At 53.8% G+C, this 20,054-nt stretch overlaps 4 protein-coding genes across 4 annotated transcripts; 1 reads left to right on the top strand and 3 right to left on the bottom strand.

The window, feature by feature from the left end:
- Positions 1-5,414: 5,414 nt before the first annotated feature.
- Positions 5,415-6,023, bottom strand: BXZ73DRAFT_58155 (uncharacterized protein; the record flags this gene model as incomplete). Its single annotated transcript, XM_048021637.1, has 1 exon — positions 5,415-6,023. A coding segment is annotated over one exon (609 nt), but the record flags the coding sequence as incomplete, so codon positions are not given.
- Positions 6,024-6,459: 436 nt separating this feature from the next.
- BXZ73DRAFT_93680 (uncharacterized protein) lies at positions 6,460-7,063 on the bottom strand (the record flags this gene model as incomplete). Its single annotated transcript, XM_048026694.1, has 3 exons — positions 6,460-6,832; positions 6,853-6,994; positions 7,015-7,063. The coding sequence occupies 3 exons, from the start codon at positions 7,061-7,063 to the stop codon at positions 6,460-6,462; spliced, it is 564 nt and encodes a 187-aa protein (XP_047870931.1).
- Positions 7,064-10,996: 3,933 nt separating this feature from the next.
- BXZ73DRAFT_83442 (uncharacterized protein) lies at positions 10,997-13,343 on the bottom strand (the record flags this gene model as incomplete). Its single annotated transcript, XM_048023918.1, has 10 exons — positions 10,997-11,203; positions 11,257-11,271; positions 11,521-11,803; positions 11,866-11,925; positions 11,976-12,064; positions 12,106-12,174; positions 12,306-12,340; positions 12,719-12,920; positions 12,974-13,158; positions 13,211-13,343. 10 exons carry the CDS (start codon positions 13,341-13,343, stop codon positions 10,997-10,999), a joined length of 1,278 nt encoding a protein of 425 aa, XP_047870932.1.
- Positions 13,344-13,834: 491 nt separating this feature from the next.
- Positions 13,835-14,968, top strand: BXZ73DRAFT_108834 (uncharacterized protein; the record flags this gene model as incomplete). The annotated part of the gene is made up of 3 exons (XM_048017225.1): positions 13,835-14,275; positions 14,332-14,424; positions 14,594-14,968. 3 exons carry the CDS (start codon positions 13,835-13,837, stop codon positions 14,966-14,968), a joined length of 909 nt encoding a protein of 302 aa, XP_047870933.1.
- Between the last annotated feature and the right edge of the window lie 5,086 nt (positions 14,969-20,054).

Genomic DNA, 20,054 nt, shown 5'->3' on the forward strand with positions numbered 1-20,054 from the left:
GTAACCGCGACCTTGTAACCGCGACACGGTTGTAACCGCAAACTGCGACACGTTGTAACCGCAAACTGCGACAGGTTGTAACCGCGACCTGCGACAGGTTGTAACCGCGACCTGCGACACGGTGTAACCCGACACGGTTGTAACCGCGACACGGTTGTAACCGCGACACGGTTGTAACCGCACACGTGTAACCGCGACACGGTTGTAACCGCGACACGTTGTAACCGCGACCGGGCGACACGGTTGTAACCGCTGTATGGTTACAACCATACCACGGTTACAACCGCGACAACCTTTGTATGAGTGCAACCATACTTACAACCGAAGCACGGTTGGACCCATACGAAGCGCACTCGTGTACATACCTCATTGCACTAATTCTCATACCCAGCCCTTACCGTAGGTTAGCCACTCCTATGGAGCACAAGTGTGCCCTGCAACACCGATCACTGGTGCAGCCGCGAGCCCGTACAACGAGAGAAAGCGACGGGACAGCCAAAATATCATCACAAACCGTGAAGCAACAAGAAAAGTGATCGTCGTTATAAGGATACTAATACATAATAGTCATAAAGTTGATGTCATAGTCTATACACATGTATAGGGAAGCAAGGATTCATGGTGTAGTGGTTGGGCGCACCGTTGGCGCTTTCGCAGTGTAAGGTCGATGGTTCGATTCCTGAGGGCAGCGATCATTTTGACTTCCAGAAAACGGGTTACAGCTCCTTCGAATAATTATCTATCATTGGAGGTAGTACTTCTACACTAGTATAGTTACAACCATGGTACGGTTGCAACTGTGCCCTGGTTGCAACCATGGGCCTTACAGGGGGTTGGTTGCAACCCTGGCACTGCGATGTATGCGACTGAGAAGACTTACTTGTACATTGTTGGGCTCGACCCCGTCCTTTGTTTGTGGGAGGTGATGGCGCGACGTGAGCTCCATGACGGGACCCGGGTACAGCACGTTCAGGTCCAAAAGATCGACAAGATAACAGACGGCTATGATACCAGCACGCGTTGAGCGCGCGCAGCGCCGGTGTGGCTACAGTAGTGACTAGTGCTCACCCGTGGCGTTGCCACGGCGCGTGCGGGCCTTTGGCCCTCTTATATAACGTGATATCGGCCAGGTATTTCAGAATTTTATACCCTGTCGGGATAGTGGGGTGTTATGTGACCCGGGCGTAACCCGAGCCAGCGCCAAACCGCTGTTTCTGGGGGTGCGCCAGTATTGGATCCTTGCGCAATTTTTCCCTACTCGTCCGCTCTTCGTGAAATTTGGTACATAGGAGGGCATGTGGATTCGGCACCCATGTGCAGAGTAGGAAGGCAAACGGGGGAGAGGGGGGAGATATATTTGCGGAACGGCGGTACCCCCGCCGCTTCTGGGGGAGGCATAGTATGTAGTCAGTTCCGCAGGGCATGCGCCCACCCCATTCAGTTACACTCTAATGCATGCCCACGCGCCGTGTGGTAGGAGTGCAATGTAGCGCCGGCTGGTGCGCGCCCCCGTGCGAGAAGGGAAGCGTCGCGGGGGGTCGGCCTCGTATAGCTGGTCCAATATCGATTATAAGCCAGTTTCGCGCACTGGCAGGAGCGCGAGCGGGTGACAGTGATTAGCGCCCTCGTGCACCACCGCGCGACGTGCAGCGCGAGTCCGAACACACCGCCGCGAGCACCGCACGCGTGTGGTGACATCTCTGTATGCACCGCAGAACACCCGTGTGCATTTTGCGTGCGCGTGAGGACTCATGTCCAAACAGGACCTTGCACCGGGTGCAGTGGCCATTCCACGATACGATGCCGTGCTATTGCCGTACCTCGCGAGGCTCGCGCGCGGGGAGTCTGCAGTGCACGCAGAGATATCGTCACGCGCGCGCGGTGCTCGCGGCGGTGCGCTCGGACTCACACTGTACTTTGCACGGTGATGCGCGAGGGCGCTACGCACTGTGGCCCACTCCGAAATTGAACACGGCCCCACTTGCGCTCGTGCACGAAAATTGAGCCAGCTGTAAAAAAAAAAATGGTATCATCGCCTCGCGCATCGACCTCGTAAACTCGGCCGAAAGACAGTCCCGACCTGGGGCGGCCTCGCAAGCTCGGCCACACAAAGGCGCCAGCCTCGCAGGCTCGGCCGGCCGGCGCACGTGGAAGCCACATGGCAAAACCTCGGTTAGAGTCGCTTATTTCGGCAACTTCGCTAAATTCGCGTATCGCTGCAAGCGACGTACGCGGCTTACTAACACCACCGCTCCCTTCTTTATAGATTCGCCAGGTGCATCCGTTGTGACAGCCTATCGGCAAGTGCGGATGCATCTGGTGCCGGCCGGCCCGGTTGAGCTCGACACCGCCTTCCCCAAGCGCGCTCGCGCACCCCCAGGTGCGACGCTGTCCCGACACGCCGGGAATATCAAAATTTCTGCTCATCCGATATGTATGAGTAAACCTTACAAGAAATGTAGTGTTTTTGGTAGCGTTCTGAGCCTTTCAGAATGTTACATTTCGCGCGCGTTGAAACCTTACGTACCTCGAACTGTTCCCGAGTCCTCAAAATGAAACATTTCCGCGCTTGCAGAATGCTTTCTCACACATAAAGTTCTGGCGGCCCGGGAACTCAAAGTTTCCCGGTGTGCGAAATCACGCGCCAAATTTGGCGTTTCTTTCATCATTTTGTCAGCCTCGCAACGGTATGTCATTCCGGCGGTCCCAAAATGTTATGTTTTGAATCCGGGCGCCCGCTCGTCGCCCACTCGTCGCCCACTTATCGCCCGCTTGTGCCCGCTCGTCGCCCGCTCGTGCCCGCTGTGCCCGCTCGTTGTGTGCGCTTCAACTGGCATACGCGGCCTGGGCAGAAGGGGTAGGCATAACGGGTCGTAACGGCGGCCGCCTTGGGAGGCGTCACGGAGGGCGCGCGACCAGCCCTCCACGCACGCGCGCGCTGTCGCATCGCCTGCACCGCGCCTCGACGCCCGCGACGGCGTCACACTGAGTTCTCGCAGACGGACGAAAAAGCACATCATATACAACTAGCTAATAGTCATACTCGAGAGCGTCTAATGGATCCGGGATTTCTTGAGTCTTCCTGCGTGAAGGCCGGTGCACTGTCGAGCTCGCCGAGGGGCACTCACGACACGTGCGCTCCTTTTGTGATGCGCCTTCCAAACCCCCCCCCCCCACCAGTTGAACCAGCCATTTGAGGAGGTACAACGAAAGCGGCCGGATGATCGAGCCTACAGAAACAGACGCCCGTCGATGCGCTTCCGACTATCTCGGAGAGTCCGTCGGCCCGTTGTCCGCAGACGCCCCCACACGCCTTTCCGACTTTCTCGGAGAGCCTGCCGGCCCGTCCGCTCCCGCTCCCCTACACGCTACTCCGTCCTCGTCGTTCGTGTCTACGGCCGTAGATCCTAGTCCTCTCGCTCTCGCCCACTCTCACACGCTCTCGTTCTCGTACGCTCTTTCGCTCTCTCGTTGTCTCCCACACTCTCGCTCTCGTCCACACTCTCGCTCTCGTCCACACTCTCGCTCTTCTTCGCTTCGCTTCTCTTCTCTCGTCATTCGGCCGCAGTATGAACAAGAACAACGCGCACGTATGTACATTTTTAAACATGTCTTCAATATTCTAATGACGAGTAGATATTCAACGTGATCTACGGCGTTGTCGAGCCGGAAGACATCAAGTACAAGGACTTCGAGAAGGCGATGACAGCCTCGGCGCGCGCAAGAGCACCGCCGGAGGCTCTCTTCGCTCGTTCACCGCATCGTGCTGGAAGGGCACCGTGCACGTCCATCAGGTGAGTCTCACCGTTTCACGCACTGTCCTTCGTCGCTGACCAAAACACCAGCCCCACCCGTCCGACCACTACACGAAGAAGAACGCGGGAGGCTCAAGGTGAGCGATCACTGTTTGCGACGCATAGACTTGATACTCACCTTTTCCAGGGCCAGTTGGAGTCCAGCGGATTGACCCACCGGGTCATTCACCGTGAGGCCCGCAAGGCGGGTATCTTCATCCCGAAGCTGCCGCCGCAGTAGACTTAGCCTCGTAGTCGCAGTTTGCTTGATGTTAATTGATGCGATTCTCATTGCCATGATCGGGGGTCGCAGCGGGCACCTGGGTCGCGCATTCTCGTAGCCTCACTTCAAACGTTATTGCATTACGCTAGCTACGATACAGTCTCCGCGTCTTCGAGGGACAGTCGGTCGCTGACCTTGTTTCATACGTTCTAAAACAGCTTCCTTGTATCCTAAATCGTCCAGCGAGTTAGCAGGACGGCGAGAGTGTTGGTTGCATCCACTAACCTCGCCAAGTCACACGGAAAACCGGCAGATGCATCCACCAGGAAGCTCGCAATGCGGTAAGCCTGCCTAGGGGCGCGTCAGCGCGAGAAGGGTTCCGTCATATGCAGGGATCCCTTACTTGCGCGCGTACGCCGCCTTCCCCCTCTCGTTCGCGCGATCATGAATCTCCGCATCACGAGTGAACTTGGATCGGTGATGCTCAAAGAATAGCAGCAGGCAGCGCCGGGCGTACTTACAGACAGGTTACACAGAGAGGCTGAGGGCCTCAGCTAGATTCATGCCGGTAAACGAGAGCGTGAATCACTAGGATATGTAGATGTAAGTCCGTAACAAGCGGAAGAGGGAACGTAACGTATTGTGAGACGCGTTTGGTCGTGGTGGCTGGTGAAGACCCGCGTTGGACTGCGGGGGCTGCACCGCAGCCGTAGGGTTCATGCGAGGTACATAGTAGAGAGTCCACGAAGGGCTGGATTGTGCAAGAGATCGGATCCATGGCTAGTACTGTGAGTTGCGCATTGAGGACTAGTTGGGTCATTGAGCGAAATAAGAAGGAGAATCGCACCTTATGTAAAGGGAGAACGGCTGCGTCTCCCGAAGGCATTATCCATCTTGCAAAATGACCTGTAACATCAGATGGGCATACACTTTCAAGCGTGCTGGAAAGCTGCTGAGATCGCGTTGTGGCAGGGAAGTCGTCGTACTCCAGAAATGGGTCGCCATGGCGTGCAGGTAGATGCGATTGTACTGCAAACTTGACGGTGACGTGACCTTGTAGATATACTTGATGCTGCCAAACTCCCGCTCGCCCTGCCGTGACGGTAGAAACGCACGAGGCTGTTTCCTGCGTGGGTCGACGCCCGTGCGAATATGACATCGTCGTGCCTATGCCGGGCAACCAGGGTGACATTGTCGCATTCAACCGGAGTAAGAAGTTGTCGCAAGTCGTCTGGGATCTTGTCATAGGAAGTGGGTGTCCTTCAGCATCGTCCCCGTGCACCTCTGAAGACGACTCCACGCTGCCACTCCGAATGCCTTGTGAAAGAATCGCTTCAATTCACGGAGTGCAGAGGGACAATCAGGGCGAAGCAACCAGCGTCGCAACCGAGCAGCTCTCAGAAAAGACTGTAACATGGTAACTTCTGCCTCGCCTGCAGGATTGATGAGGAAGTGAGTAAACACCGGTGAAACCAATCAGAGCGGTAAAACTTACCAATCTTGTCGTTGTGAGGAATCCGTTGAAGACGTCCGATGAGACGTTCGAAGGGGAAGCACCACCACAAGTATACAGGTCCAAAAAGCCTCAGGAAGTCGTAGATATGGAACGCCACATGGTTGTTTGTCCGGTGGGAATACTTGCTGGGATAGAGCTTTTGTATGCCGCATAACCATTGGGCGACATAGTGACAGTACTTCTCAGCGCATGAGTGTGAAGTCGTGCGTTTGCAAAGAAGGTAAACAGCAGATACTAGCTTCATGGTAGTATCCAAGGCTTCGTGCGGGGAGGGAGGCACAGATGCGGACAACGTGTCGATTGCTCCGTCATGCTTTGTTGGCATGCGACCCCAAAGGCTGACCAGCGCGAGGGGGAAATAGATCGTAGCCAGAACACGCCATTCATCCGCTTTGAGGGTCCCCGCACTGGCTTCCCCGTAGTTAAGCGGCACTGAGCTCACCCAAAAAGGTGTGATGGTATCTCGTATGACCTCTTGGATGTGCTGTAGAGATGTCCTGGTGGAGGTCTCCTCATGTACCGACTCGTTGGAAGTGAGCGGTTGGGTGCGTCGCTGTCAGGGAAGTCCGGATTAGGATTGGGGGGACGAGGGATCGACGAACGTCCACATACCCAGCGTACGAGAGCATCAGTGCAGTTCTGCTTCAATTTATTCCCTTCGCATGGAACGCCAAGATCATCCACGACGAACCGCAACGGTTTGCGATTCTTTCCCATTAGTTGTTTGTCCAGCTTCTTGAGACCGTGCTCGATGTCGCCATGGACCACCCGAGTTAGTGCCGTATGGATCTGACGTACTTGAGCCATCTCCTTGTCCGTCATCCGGTCGGTCTGGGGGAGTGAATCGTTGGTCGCAACGTCCACCGTGGCAAAGTCGCAGCAGAAAGCAGGTGGTTCATCGTCTCTAAGATTCGCCTTGCTGAAAGTCATGCCCAGGATGTCCCGAAAGTGATAAGGACCAGTCCTTCAAGGATACAGTGCATGGGATCGACGACAAGTTGACGAGTGGGGTCCCAGTATGGAAGCCGCCAGAGTTCTGACCATCGAATGCCATGCTCGTTGAATATACGTTTGCGTTCTGCTTCTGTCGTTGCGTCTCGCCAGCGCTCAGCTTGTTCACGCAGCTCGTTGAGGTTGCGCTTTGTCCAGTGTTCGAAGTCGGTGCGTCCTCGCGTTGATTGATGGTAACACGTGCATACGTGACAATAGTGATGACCGTTGTGTCTAGCCATTTGCGAAGCGTGACGGGCAGCTTGTAGATCCATGACTACGGCAGCAACAGCCGAACGTGAGACACAGCTGTGAAACATAGAAGCGACGCGCAATGCTTGATACCACGTATCCATGCTGTCAGGAGGACGTCGACAATCGGCCGAAGGTAGTGGTTCAGCGCGACTCCGTGAGGTTCGCGTGGGCCCGGAATGATGGCGAGGGGACCGAGGTTTTCGGTTTGTATCTGATCTCGGGAGGCAGGTTGAGACATGCGAGAGATATAACAGTGGCGGAAATGCTGGGTCCTCGAACAGACATGCCTTCGATGTTGAACGAGTCCAGATGAAGCGCGAACATGAGGCGAAGCTCGCCCTTTCTGTCGGTAAACAAGGAAATTTGTCCTCGAGCTTGAGAGTCCGCCAATATTCAGCTTCGTGTGCATGAGAGATGATATCGGGTGACTGCTCTTTGTTCTTGATCGCTTCCAGAGCCTTGTCGCAAGACTCATTGATATGACGCACATTGACTTCCGAAGAGAGCAGTCCACTGACGTAATCCTCGAAGCTGTGGACAACAAACGGTTTGATTGGCTTCGTGGACGGGATCCCGCTCGGAGAAGTTACAACAAGCGGTGTATCACAGGATCCGTTTTTTTCCGAGCGATTCGTGCACTTGGTGGGATAGGTAGATAAGGAAGTCAGAGGGTCAGGAGTTGGTTTATATAGACAATGGCATCGTGGACATGCAGCATACGTGACTGTAAGAGGCTCTAGATTGAATTGAGCGAGTGCAGATCATAGGGAGGTGGGTATCTGAGCAAGAATCTTCTGCTCTAGGGGTGTAGCAGAAGACGACACCGTGTCGAAGCACATGGACACCAAGAACGTGATGCTAGTCATTAGGAAGTCGGATCCGGTGCGACTGAGCTTCCCTAAGATGTGAAGAACGACCCAAGGAATACAGCGACTTGCGCTAAGGGTGTTTGTGGCTAGCAGGAATGTCGTAGTGGTGATCTACAGTACAATGTCAGAAGCAAGATGAGGGCGACATAAAAATCGCACTTACTACAGTCAAAGAAGACGGCGTCTGTTTCCGGGTTCCTAGGGCACAAGTGGCGAAGCTCCATGATGCGCCCATGAGTGTTCTGCAGCGACGTTGCAACTTGACGCCTTTTCATATCGATAGAAGGTGTGGATCGTGGGATCGAACTGAAACTGGACGACAACGAAGCGATTCGGTCCTCGGCGCGTGAAAGTTCGGACTCCGAAGGCGACACCAAGATGGTCTGGAGTTGTTGCAGTTCTGTGTGATGCGACTGAGACCGGATAAGGCTTTGGTGGTTGCGTGGTTCCGTTCGCGATGATCTTCAGTGGGCTTGGCTTCCGAAACCGCCTTCTTGATTCCCCAATGGACTCGAGAAGGTCGGTGCTTGAAGCGAATCCAAATGGTTCGCGGAGGTTCTCACCAGATGGAGTTATAACGTCGTCATCTTCTGCGAGAACAGTTGATATGAAAAGCTTGTTGGATTCTGCTTCTATGACTTCGTCGATGGCGCTTATGGGAATCGAGGAAGTGCTGGGAACAGAGAGCAGTCGTTGATGGCTGTAGAATTCTGTCTGATTCCTCCACTGTTTTCCTTTGCGAGAATGAGGGAACTCCTTCTTGCAGTCTGCGCATTGGCACCAGAGGTCTGCGCGAGGAGGCATCCGACGATGATTTGCGAGATAAGATCAAGGACCTAGTTCCTGAAAAACATATGAGAAGGGTTGTCGTGGAATATCACAGGCATTCTCCTACCTGTGATCGGAGTGGAGGGAGTACTTTGGGAGGGGCGGAAAGGCAAGCGGGTAATACCGCGCTTTGTCCTAGTGCGTGCTGAGTGGGGTGGGCGGAAAGGCAAGCGGTAATACCGCGCTTTGTCGTGTGCGTGCTGAGTGGGGTGGGGCGGAAAGTGAGCGAGTGGGTGAAACCGCACTCTGTCCGTCGCCGAAGCAAAACACTGAAAGGATTATGATTTTAGAGTGGAGATATTTCATAAAATGGTGTCTTACCTAGCGTGCAGGTCGTTTGTCGGAAGTGGGGGATGCTGAGAGGAACGCATAGTGAGCGTATGGAGGCGAATTAAGGACAGCAACTGGCGCCCGAACCATTGTTCATCGAGGCGCCTGCCCTTGTTCTCAGGTCGCGCGACGGTGGGCGCTTCTCTCTTTGTTCTCTTGCCATCAGCCCTCAAGTGCCGGTTGTACCCGCACTCGGGATCCCTCTCAGCAGTCCGACAGTGCGCGGTTGTACCCGCACTAGGAGCTTCTCTCACGTCCCTGTCGCTATACTCGTGCTACGTATATACCACCGGATCGCCACTACAAATGCTTTCGGAGTCGCTCGGACGTATGCGCGACCTGCACGGGTACGGGTGAGGGTCGCGCAGGTTGACCCGCAACGTACCACGCGGTACGCCGCGACCCGCAAGCGACAGATGGTTGAGGTGGAAAAGCACACCAAGGTGAGTACAAGCTCCACACTTCCCTACGTGTCATCGTCGTTGCGGAGAGCGCACGCGCAGCTGAGAGTGGGCGTCGTCGGGGCACGCGATCGGGCAGGGGCGTGCAGCCAAAGGTGTCCGCCCGACTACCCAAGCGGCATTGTCTACGCCTGTGCGTCGCGGCCAGTGACGCACCCTCACGAGCTGCACGCGCCCCTGGCGCACCGTCTTTCTCTGTCAGTCTGATTCGCAATGTTGCTGAAACACCTTCACCTACACGCAGGAGTTCAGAGCTCGCAAGTGCGCGGTTGTACCCACATTCGAGTCCTCGACGCCTGTATATCCACTCTATACGGAACTGGTGTACTCTGTTTCATGAGGGGAGTTTGGGCTCAGTAATCTCGTAGGCCGGTCTCTACATTGAGGATAGCGGACGCCAAGTTCTCCACCATAGTCGGTGTGGCAGTCAGTCATGATCTACTCGATTTGCTTACAAGTGTTTGTTTGTCTCCTGTTTGTTTGTTTGTTTGTCTCCTGTTTATCGCCCTGGAGGGCCGAGCCCTATGGTAGGCGCTACATACAGTAATCTAGCTGGTGAGAATGGAGATGCGTATACGGGACAGATGACGTGTCAGCCCCGAGGGGGCGGAGAGAGCCAGAGGGATCTAGCCATCATGCAGACGAAATGGAGTGAGTGTGTGTGGCGAAGGGGGTGGGTACGGGAGCGAGAGTGGGGGTGAGTGCCGGTGGGTACCATACGTGTCCTCCGCTCCGCCTACCCGGGTCCGCCAGCTTCCGCCGGCGCTTGAGGACACCGGGGGAGTGCCTCCTCCAAGTCGTGCCTTCTGGCCTCTGGAGCGAGGTGTTCGTGGCCTCGCAGGTGAGAGTGGTGGGTTGGTTGGGATGGGGTGGAACAGAGGCGACCATGGGTGTGTGGGGGGATGAGAAGGAGGAGATCGGAGTGGGACGATACAGATGAGAGTGTGCAGCGCAGCGCGGGGGTGAGGACGGTAACGTGCGATATTATCTATGGAAGGAGGATGGTGGGAGTAGCATTTGCTTCGTGCGCCGCGCAGCTTGCAGTGTGGGAGTTCCGTCGACTCTGGTCACCGGATGGCTCGCCCGCCACCTATTTACTTTCGCGTGCGTTGCCCAAGCGCTGTGGGTGGTCGAGCGAGCCCGGATGGACGCCGTCTCGGGGTCTCCATTGTGCGGGTATGTCACGACGTGTTTGCCCTCCCTTGGTATGTATCTATTAGCTCAGTCAGGGGTACGAAACAGGAGACAGGATGCGCGAGGGGGAGGGTTGGGATTTGGGAGGGCGAAAGTTCAGTCCAACTGCATAAGTGTGTCTACCGATTTCCAGCGCGAGGCGGGCAGGCTAGTGGGCGCGTGGTGGAGGAGGTGCGCTGTTGTTGCCGAGCCGGTGCGCAAGGTTGGCGCGGAGATTGTCGGGGTAGTGCTGTGCGATGGCTTGTTTGACGGATTGCAGGGGTTGAGAGACGGCGCGGAGCGTCAGGGGTGTTGTCTTCAGGGTTGTCGAGAGCTCCGAAAGTCTGCCGTAGGCGTTCCGTTGCGTTGATATAGACGAAAAGCTGGGGGAGTGTGTCTGCGTTACTAAGTAAGTACTCGAGCTTTCCTCCTTTCCGCCCGAGCTTCATGTTACAAGTCGTTACTTCCTATGTCATCTTCTTCAATGCTTTGCATGACCTCATCCATTGGAATCTGCGACTCTCTGTGGGAGAGAAGGCTGCATTGGTGCGACATAACTACAAGAGAACAAACCCCGTCGTTTCAACAGCCCCTGCGCTTCCATTTTCCAGAACGACCTCCATCTCCATGGTCACCCTACGACATGGCGTCTTCTCAGTACGTGCTATGGCCTCGTTGGTGTGGGCGGTATCTGCGAAGTCCTTAACCGTCTTTACGGTCCCCAACTTGGTCGCGATGGTGTTGAACCGAGATGCGATGTGAACCTAGACAAGACGTCAAATACCTTCAACCACTGGATTCAATATACAACACTTACACGCTCCATCACGTTCTGCCACAGAAACATCGTGGCAGCAAACACCACCAAGGAATGGACAAGGAATCAAAGAAATGGCGTGAGGGACCACACACGCAATCCCTTAGGTTGGCTGTTTGAGGAGATTTCGCCCTTGTGCCACAATGACACTGTACCCGATAGGACGTTACCGGATGTCCCACTGGCAATGAATGTGCCGTCGTGAGTGTCGGAGGTCTGAACACTGATTAGTAGCGCGTAGATGGAAAATCCCAAGCTACTTACCGCAATCGTTTGTACACGTCCCTCGGCTGCGTGCTCTAATACCTCGAGGGGCGCTCCGGTCGTTCGGTCAAATATGTAGACTTCCCTGTGGGTGCTTCCCCCAACGATGACACGCGATTTCTCGGCGAAGCGCACTTGTCTAGGGTAAAAACCCTTGACTCTTCTGTCCACTGAGAACGTTCGCTTGTGGGTGACCACTTCGCCCAAGTTCCAGAGGTCAAACCCGTTCACGACGTTGTCGATAAGTAGTAGGTGATCGCAATCCGATACAGCTGCGGATCCACTACAGAGAAGCGTGTTAAAGCTTTTGCTTTGGTGAAAATGCGAACAGTATTTGATGCTTACATTGACTGTGCCAAAGGTCGCAAACTCTTTGTCTTCCCGTCGTCGGCACGCAAGACGTACCTAAGATATATCGGTAAGGGTGACACGTCCAATGGCTAGTGAAAACTCACATTGAACCGTCCTCCAGCCCGAACACGAGGATCTGTGCCTTGGAGGCGAAGTGGATGGAATACGGCAACACGCCTATGGTGCAGTTCATCTAGACGCCACTACTTTTGAACAGCTTATGTAATCGGTCACGTGGCGGCAATAGCCAGAGTCGATTTTTGAGGCATGGTCCTGGAGCTGAAAACGGCCAATAGCGGGTGTCTACACATGTATAGGATGTCAAATTGGACCAAATAAAAGGGTCTGAACATCATCATCGACGTACTCCAGCCTCAAGGTGAATGGCACTCCCTTATTGAGGGCAACCAAGTAGGCTTCAACAGTGCACAGACCGACTGGAAGCCATCAATAATATTGTCAAACTGTCCTGCAAGGATTGCTAACCATACTATCTATGCATCTGCTTTGGAACTCGGCAGCAAAGTGAGGAGGGTGTACTAATCCTGATTAGATTGTCAGTATTAGATATTGGCGCTTAACGCATCACATGATTGCATTAGTCATCCATCAGCACGTGTGGCAATAGTGAGAAGATGAACTTCCTCAAAACTGGGAATTTCGACAAACCCTCTTGGGGATTTGTTCAGACAGCGAAAAGGGAGCGATTGGCTAGAGAACTAAGAAATTGGATGTTTATTAAACGCTCCCGAAGCGCTGTACAAAAGTAGTGGTGTCTAGATGAACTGCACCATACGAGGATCCGGTTGAACAAGAGCCGCAAGTCGCATGGAATGCGGTAACACACCTGCGAGGGTTCGGTTGAAAACGAGCCGCAAGTCGTCCGTTTCGTTATATCTGCACATGAGGACATGTCCAGCCCGTGTCCCCGCCACGATATGGATCCCGTCACGGGTGACGTGGTTCGCAAGCGTTAAGATCTCCGCGTCCCGTGGGTTCTTGGACTCAGAGCGAGCGATTCGCCAGAAGCCAGTCTCACTAAAATCAGTCTGATGCAGATAATTGAGCAGCGGCCTTCAAGTATTAAATTGTCATGACTTACATCTTCATCGTTCCGCTTTAGGAAGCGCAAGTATCCCAATGTTGTACCATAGCATATCACTGGCCCGCTGGCGCGTGTTTGTATCCACATCACTTGTGAGATGGGCCCCATCCATTCGTCTCGGTGCTCCGGCACGGGTACATTGTGGAGCGACTTTGTGTTCCAAATCTGCAAGCCGTCCTTGCCTTAGTCGTATGTTAGTGTTCTTCTCAGGTCGATTGACATAGTTAAACTGACCGCCACAAGCAAGGAGATCTCCGCCTGCGGAGAAGTCCAAGGAAGTTGCGCTGTTCCCCAGGTGCCAGGTGATAATTTTACGGTACCGGACCGCATCAGGGGAGCGAGAGGGAGTGAACACAGAAGCAAACATGAGGGCGATGTTGGTGTGCCAGTGTAGGTCTTGGGCGATTGTGTCTATACCCCCGCAACTATATCTTCTTTTCGCTCGACACCCCCGCACCCTATCGAACCTTGCAGTGCTAGCAAGTTGACAAAAACGTTGTGATGATGAACAATGCAGGGAGACAATGAGCGACAATGAGATGAAATGTAAGGACGCCATGAGCACAGCTGCGTATAGGAGTGCACAGCAACCTCGGACGTCGTCATCTCACGCCTTTTGTCTCCTTGAGCTCAGTTCTTGACTGTGTGGCAACCCACCGGCATGTCCAGCGCCTTCTTCGTTTTGTTGGTCATTGACAATAGGACATTGACTAATTATAACTCTCCACCACAGGTATACCCGCCCGTTGCCCAAACTCGTAGCACTCCTATCGCCTGCTCTCATCGCCCACCCTCTCTATCCACTCATCCGCTGTGCGGTTCCATTACTCCATCACCTGAGCCTGGTGCTACAGTGTTATGGCTTCATTCTTCACGCTTCCCCCACTCCCAGCCCCCATCACTCTCCTCACGGCCGAGACCGAACTCAACAACATTGCATTGAACATTTTCCCTGGTATCCACAAGGAGATTACAATCGACAACCCAGCTCCTCGCACTGTTCGGTTTTCGACTCCGACGTTCAACCATTCAACTGGACCTCCTTCCGACTCTCCCTCTTCCGATTCTCCCTCTTCCAACCCTCGGTCACTATCTCCCCAGGATTCGCTATCTGAACCAGAACCGTCATCCGAACAAGAGTTAGCACCTGGGGTGTTCAGCCTCGACCAACCTAAAGATGCTCAATTGGAGGAAGTTGTCATCCCCAAGCCTCCTGGAGAGGCTGGTCGTCCTGGCCACGGTGGATACACCCTGGCAACCACTCTTGGATGGGTCTCTGGTCGATTTGAAAGCTTCAGGGTGAGTTAAGCATTCTCCCCACCTCTCGAGAACGTGCTCACACACCATCTGTATAGGATATTGTACACGAGCTCGTCGATGAGCATCTTGATCTATCCAAGTCATACCAGAGTCAACGCTTATCAAGTTTAAGCCTCGTGCACAAGCAGGTGGGTACATATTTACCTTCTGCAATGGCTTCAAACTGACCCGATCAAAGGTAACTAAACGAGTGCCCGAGCTACGGCGGTACGAAAATGGATGGCCAGCTACCGATGCTATCAGGCTACACCTCAAGAACACCTCGGCGAAGGCTCGTCATAAGGAACTCTGTACAAGAAGCCTTCGTGTCCACTACCGGCGCCCGCGCTCCCGTTCCCGTTCCCACTCCCACTCCCGCTCCCGCTCCCGCTCGCGGTCCCGTTCCCGCTCCCGTTTACACCGCTCGTGGTCCCGTTCCAGCTCGAGTACACGCTCGAGTTCACGCTCACGCTCACGCTCCCGTCCTTCCCATTCACGATCCCATACCTCCCGCTTCCACTCCCCCTCGCTCTCTCGCACAGGTGTCCATCCTCGCACCCGCATTCATTCCCCATCGCCCTCTCCGTTTCACGATACCACTCACACTCTCATTCAATCTCGTTCCGGTCACAGCAACCCCACGCGTCTGAGTTGCAAGCGTCCCTACAGTACATCAGAGACACTCGCTACTGAACCAGATCCGTCCACTGTTACTCCGGTGCACAAGGCTCGCAAGGTTCAGAGGCGTACCTGAGCGTTGTTGTACAGCCGTTTGCATCTGAGCCCGGAATCACGCGTTTCAGGCTTTGTTTATTTGGTTCCTCGCGATTTGGTCCCGAAAAGGCAACCTAGAAGCGCCTGTCTATGCGTCCGCGCCCTGCGCCGGCGTGCTTGCGCGTTGCTCTGGCCTCTTTACCTCCCTGTGTCTCTTTTCTTGAAACCTAGCGTGTCACGGTACCTGAAACTTCCTACGTATCACCTGTCCCACTCTTCCAGCAAGTCGATGGTACCGTGGATCGGTATCTTCAAGGTGGTGGCTGACCCACATCCTCGTTGATGTGTATCCACCGGTATGTGGACGATCAAATACCAATCGACGGGAGTGGTGATGGTCGGAACGGAGCCAGCCGTGCGCATGGAGCGAGACAACTCAGCAAGGTCATGTTTTTCTGTCCTATCTGCGCCTCCAATGCACGGAATCATTGCACTCGATGTCTTTGAGGGCTGCCGCTCTGTCAACAAAGCGGGGGGTGAGAGTGCGACAATGAGCTGGCATGGGCATCTGCGCTGGTGGTGGAATTGTGAGTCGTCTCTTGCCAATGCATGCATACAGACAACGCTCTCCACGATACTCCCGCCATACGCATACCCTCTCCCTCGTAACTCATTACAGCTGCAATCAAGAACAAGCCTGCCATATTCCTCGACGAGCTGCAGCAACATCTCTCTCAGTTCACGTCTCTAGCCACCTTGTCGCACACCCTGCGCGAGCTTGTCCTTCACACGGAAGAAGATCTCGAAGGCTGTTGTGGAGCAGAATGAGCTTCTGCGTTCCACGTGGATTGTGGAGTGGGGGAATTCGCCAGCGGAGTAACTTGTTTGGGTGGATGGGTCGAGCGCGGCCAGTCTAGTCGAAGCATGTCAAGACGTTGATTTTGTCGAAATTAAGACAGGGCCGAGCCCGGTATGTTCGGGTACCTACAGATTCTCATTCCCCTGCGCTGTTGTCATTCGTCTACAGTGCACTTCACACTAGTCTACACGTATTCCCGCTGTAATTGTACATGTCCCCATCCCGGAAGCCACCTCACTCATCGACTCCGAGACTGAGGTATATCCAATGGATTTGCCACAGTCAGTGAGCTTGGAGATCTCGTCCAAATCTCGTCGTGTGTGAACAGGCGCTTCTTGGCTGCCTTTTTGGGACGAAATCGCGAGGAACCAAATAAACAAAGCCTGAAACGCGCGATTCCGGGCTCAGATGCAAACGGCTGTATTGTAATGTTAGCACTCTTTCTATACAAATTGTGATTTGTCAGTCTCAGCCTGTGTGCCTGCATCTGAGGGCTGCCGTTAGGCTCGCGCACGCGAGCAGCGGGTTGGTGGCGGCGATGTCGGCCAGCGCGCGCGTCGATGTGCGTTGCGTGGTGTCTTGTCGGCGGCAGCGCGTGTGTTTCGGTGAGATAATGGGGCGTGTGTCGGTGCAGTTGGTGCGGTTCGCGTTGGTTCACGTTGGCGGCGGTTTGGTACGATGCGCGCCACCCGCGCGTAGCCGCGCGGCGTGCGCATCAATGGGAGGCGGAGATCGAGTGTGCGCGGTGATGTGCATCCACCGTCGCTGGTATGTGCACGCGTCCGTCAGACGCCCGCGCAAGCTCCATGCCCTCGCGCACCGTACATCCTCGTCCCGCACATCCTCGACCCTCGTCCCTCGGCACGCCCCACCGACCCTCGCGATCGTTCCGGCTTCATGTTTAGCTACTCATCCACACACGTTTCTTCTCCTTTTCGCCCCTTCGTATCCCCCATTCCACGGCCTCCATGGTCAGCCACACTCGTTGCCCCGCTCCGCCACTTGTTTCTCTTATCTTTCGGACGCTCGCCATGACACTCAGACTTGTAGACAGGTTTGGGGTGCTCGTTTCGGTCGTAGTAACGCCCTCGCGCGGGCCGCATTTTCATGTATTTAGACTCGACTCGCACTGGTTGCTATCTAGTTCATTTTCCTCGCATTTCTGTGCGTGCGTCGTGTGCTCACTTCTCGACTTCGCCTCTACTCGACCTCATCTCGTATCATCTTGTCTTCGTCGCCCATCGTCATCGCACACGCCGCCTATCGCCCTCGACTATCGCCCGTTGCCCGTTGCCCGTTGCCCGTTGCCCGTTGCCCGTTGCCCATCGCCTTTCGTCCATCGCCTTCGTAGCGCCCGTGCGCACCCCCTCGTCCGCGTCTATCGTCTCTCTGCTTCGCTTCCTCTCCTCTCCTCTCCTCCATGTTCGTGCATTCCGTCCCTTTCCTCCTCCGCGACACCCCCGGACGTTCTGTCCCCTGGTGCTCGTTCCCTCGTCCGACTTCCCGCGTCTCACGCCTATATTACGATTAATGAGGTACGAATGAATCGTTCTTTATGGGGTGGGCTCAGACTGCGACGCGCGACACACGGAAAATGCTAGTCTCTGGGATTTTTGTTACTTTTCACTAGCACAGCCACTTCCCACGCATAGGTTTTCTACTTACTCCCATCACCCTAGCTCTGGGTTAGGGTCCCCCTGTAGGGTTCCACTAGCGCTGGGTTTGCACTGCCACCTGGGCCAGTGCTTCACTCCTGATACACTTTGTAGTGTCTGTTAGTGTCTATATCTATTCAACTAGACTGAGATGGGCGCTCTTTGGGGGCTTCAGTCGGAGTCTATGTGGACTACTACTAGCAATATACTCAGGATTTATCGGAATTGATTCGAATTTTGAAGGGCTGCTTTCAGAAAAGTGAGGCTTCACAAGTTATTAGACGCCCAGTGGCTGTAGCGCCCTGCCCCTGCCTACTACACCCACATCTGCCTACTAGTAAATCAGATCAATTCTCTAAATTGCTGATTATATTCGTGAACCTAGTTCTCATAGTGGTTGGTACGATTATGAAAGAGGTGCTCATTTATACATAGTGGGTGGGGTGTAATGGGGTCTACACATATGGCTCATATGTTGTAACTGCTGGTATAAGCTCAGATGTTGTCGTTTGGGATGTTGTGGGTTTCTGGATACGTATTGACAAGCTTAACCTAACGATGCATATCATGTGATACGGAAGCAGATGCGTGCAATAGGGTGAGTAACACTAGTAGAACACTGTATGGACGGTGTATGGCTAGTTATAAGCTGGTTTCTGAACCAATCACTATATATGTAGATGCATTAGAACACCTCTTTAGGGCTACACAAGGGTATATGTTATGTTATATATTGTGCATTGCAGCTGCTATACTGTAGCAACTACTACTTGGTAGTGCTGACTGGGTTATAGCGCTGTGCCTGGGAATATGCTTATGTAACATGCACCATTCAAACGCCACTTTGAATACGTACTCAGCATAGTTTAAATCATAAGAAACGGACATGAAATGAGCAATAGAGAGTGTAAGCAATGTTCCCAGATGCAGTTGCCTAATATGGTGTGTGAGAAAACTGTTACATAAGCGCCACCAGCGCACTCTCATCACTCTGCCACTGCTCCTCCTCTCTTGGGGGACTCTCATCCACCCTTCACCTCTGTAGCCTGGCTTTTGGCCAAAGTCCAGTGCTTATGAGTGGGAGGATGCCCCCCTACAGTCCCTGTGCTCCTGTACCATGCCTACTTGGTGCACCAATTTAGAGCGGTGGTCTTGAGCCTGGGATGCCTGCGACATTGCCATTTTGGGTGGCTGGGTCGTTGGAGCACAGACTGAGTTCTGTGTGAGATGGATTCAGCTTTCTCTTCAACTCTCTGGTAAGCTTTGGGTGTCTGTGGGTGTCAGATAGGTATGCTTTCATGTATTTGCTCATCTCCATGGTACTTTGACGTCACTGTGCCTCCCTTCCCATGCCTCATCACTCTCAGAACACTGCCAGATTGCTCCCAGGTGTGTGCTCTTTCTGTAGACCCCCCATTCATCCCCCACTTCGCATTTTTCATTCCCCTGTGCACCTACTGATGATGTGGGTTGGCACAGCGCTCATGGGCGTCTATTTCAGAGGCGCCCATTGCGCTGCTACATCCACAAGCCTTGCATGCCATCCATCCCTTTCCCATGCTCTGATTGGCTTCATTTTTGGTAGGTAGGCACTAGTAGCACTGCCCACATGATCTATGTACTTTGTTTCATCATCTTGTGTCATTTGAGCCCATAACAGCATGTTTAGAGCCTGGGAATGGCCACCTAGCCCACCTCAGCGCCTCTGGGCGCCTATTTTCGCACCCAGCCACAGCCACCACTGCCAGCTACTGCAAGCCACACCCAGCCACCTAAAATTGTCATCCACAAGCCCAGCTGCAATCCATCCTCTTTTGGTGGGGCTGTGCTCCCAATCTTTGTCAGCTGCCTCTCCCATGCCTCTCCACCATATATGGACACTGTTTGGCACTATTTACTCTCTCCTGCCCCTGCCACAGCTGCCACAGTGGCTGAAAGTGCAGCTGGGTGCCTATTTTGAACGCTTTTTCAAACTCAGCTCAACTCAGCTGGTACAGCACCTGGGTGGGGAACCCAGGAGCCTTGGGTTCAATCCCTGGTAGTGCCGCTTTTTTCTACATGTGGCTGTGCTATGCAGGCCTGGTTGTAACAATAGGTATTTAGGCTTTGTAAAATCCAATCAATTGTCTAAAATCCTCATTATATTCATGTAACCAGGCACTATAGAGTGTGTTGCTGATGCACTCACAGCTTTGCTTTAAATGCATTAGATGAGGCACAGTATAGATGTTATCACTGGTGCCTACTAACTTTAAATGCTTCTGTGATCTCAGTTCTTATCTGTTGGGGTGATTGTATATGCATCAGAAAGCTATGTAGAAGGCCTACATGACTGCAACCTCTTTGTCTTCTCTAGTTCCCCCTTCAGGTGGTCTAGCTATGTAGAATGATAGTGTGCATTCTGCCTCTATAAAATCAAATACAGCACATAAAATCTTGACTGTATTGAGAAGAGCAGCTATAACACAGGGTGTTGTAAATGTATTGGCTTTTATATGCATAGTAAGCACTTTAGTCCTAGCTTCCACCATGTTTGCACGTCTGCTATATA

The sequence above is a fragment of the Epithele typhae genome, assembly GCF_022376455.1.
Source record: "Epithele typhae strain CBS 203.58 chromosome Unknown BXZ73scaffold_192, whole genome shotgun sequence".
Lineage (NCBI taxonomy): Eukaryota > Fungi > Basidiomycota > Agaricomycetes > Polyporales > Epitheliaceae > Epithele > Epithele typhae.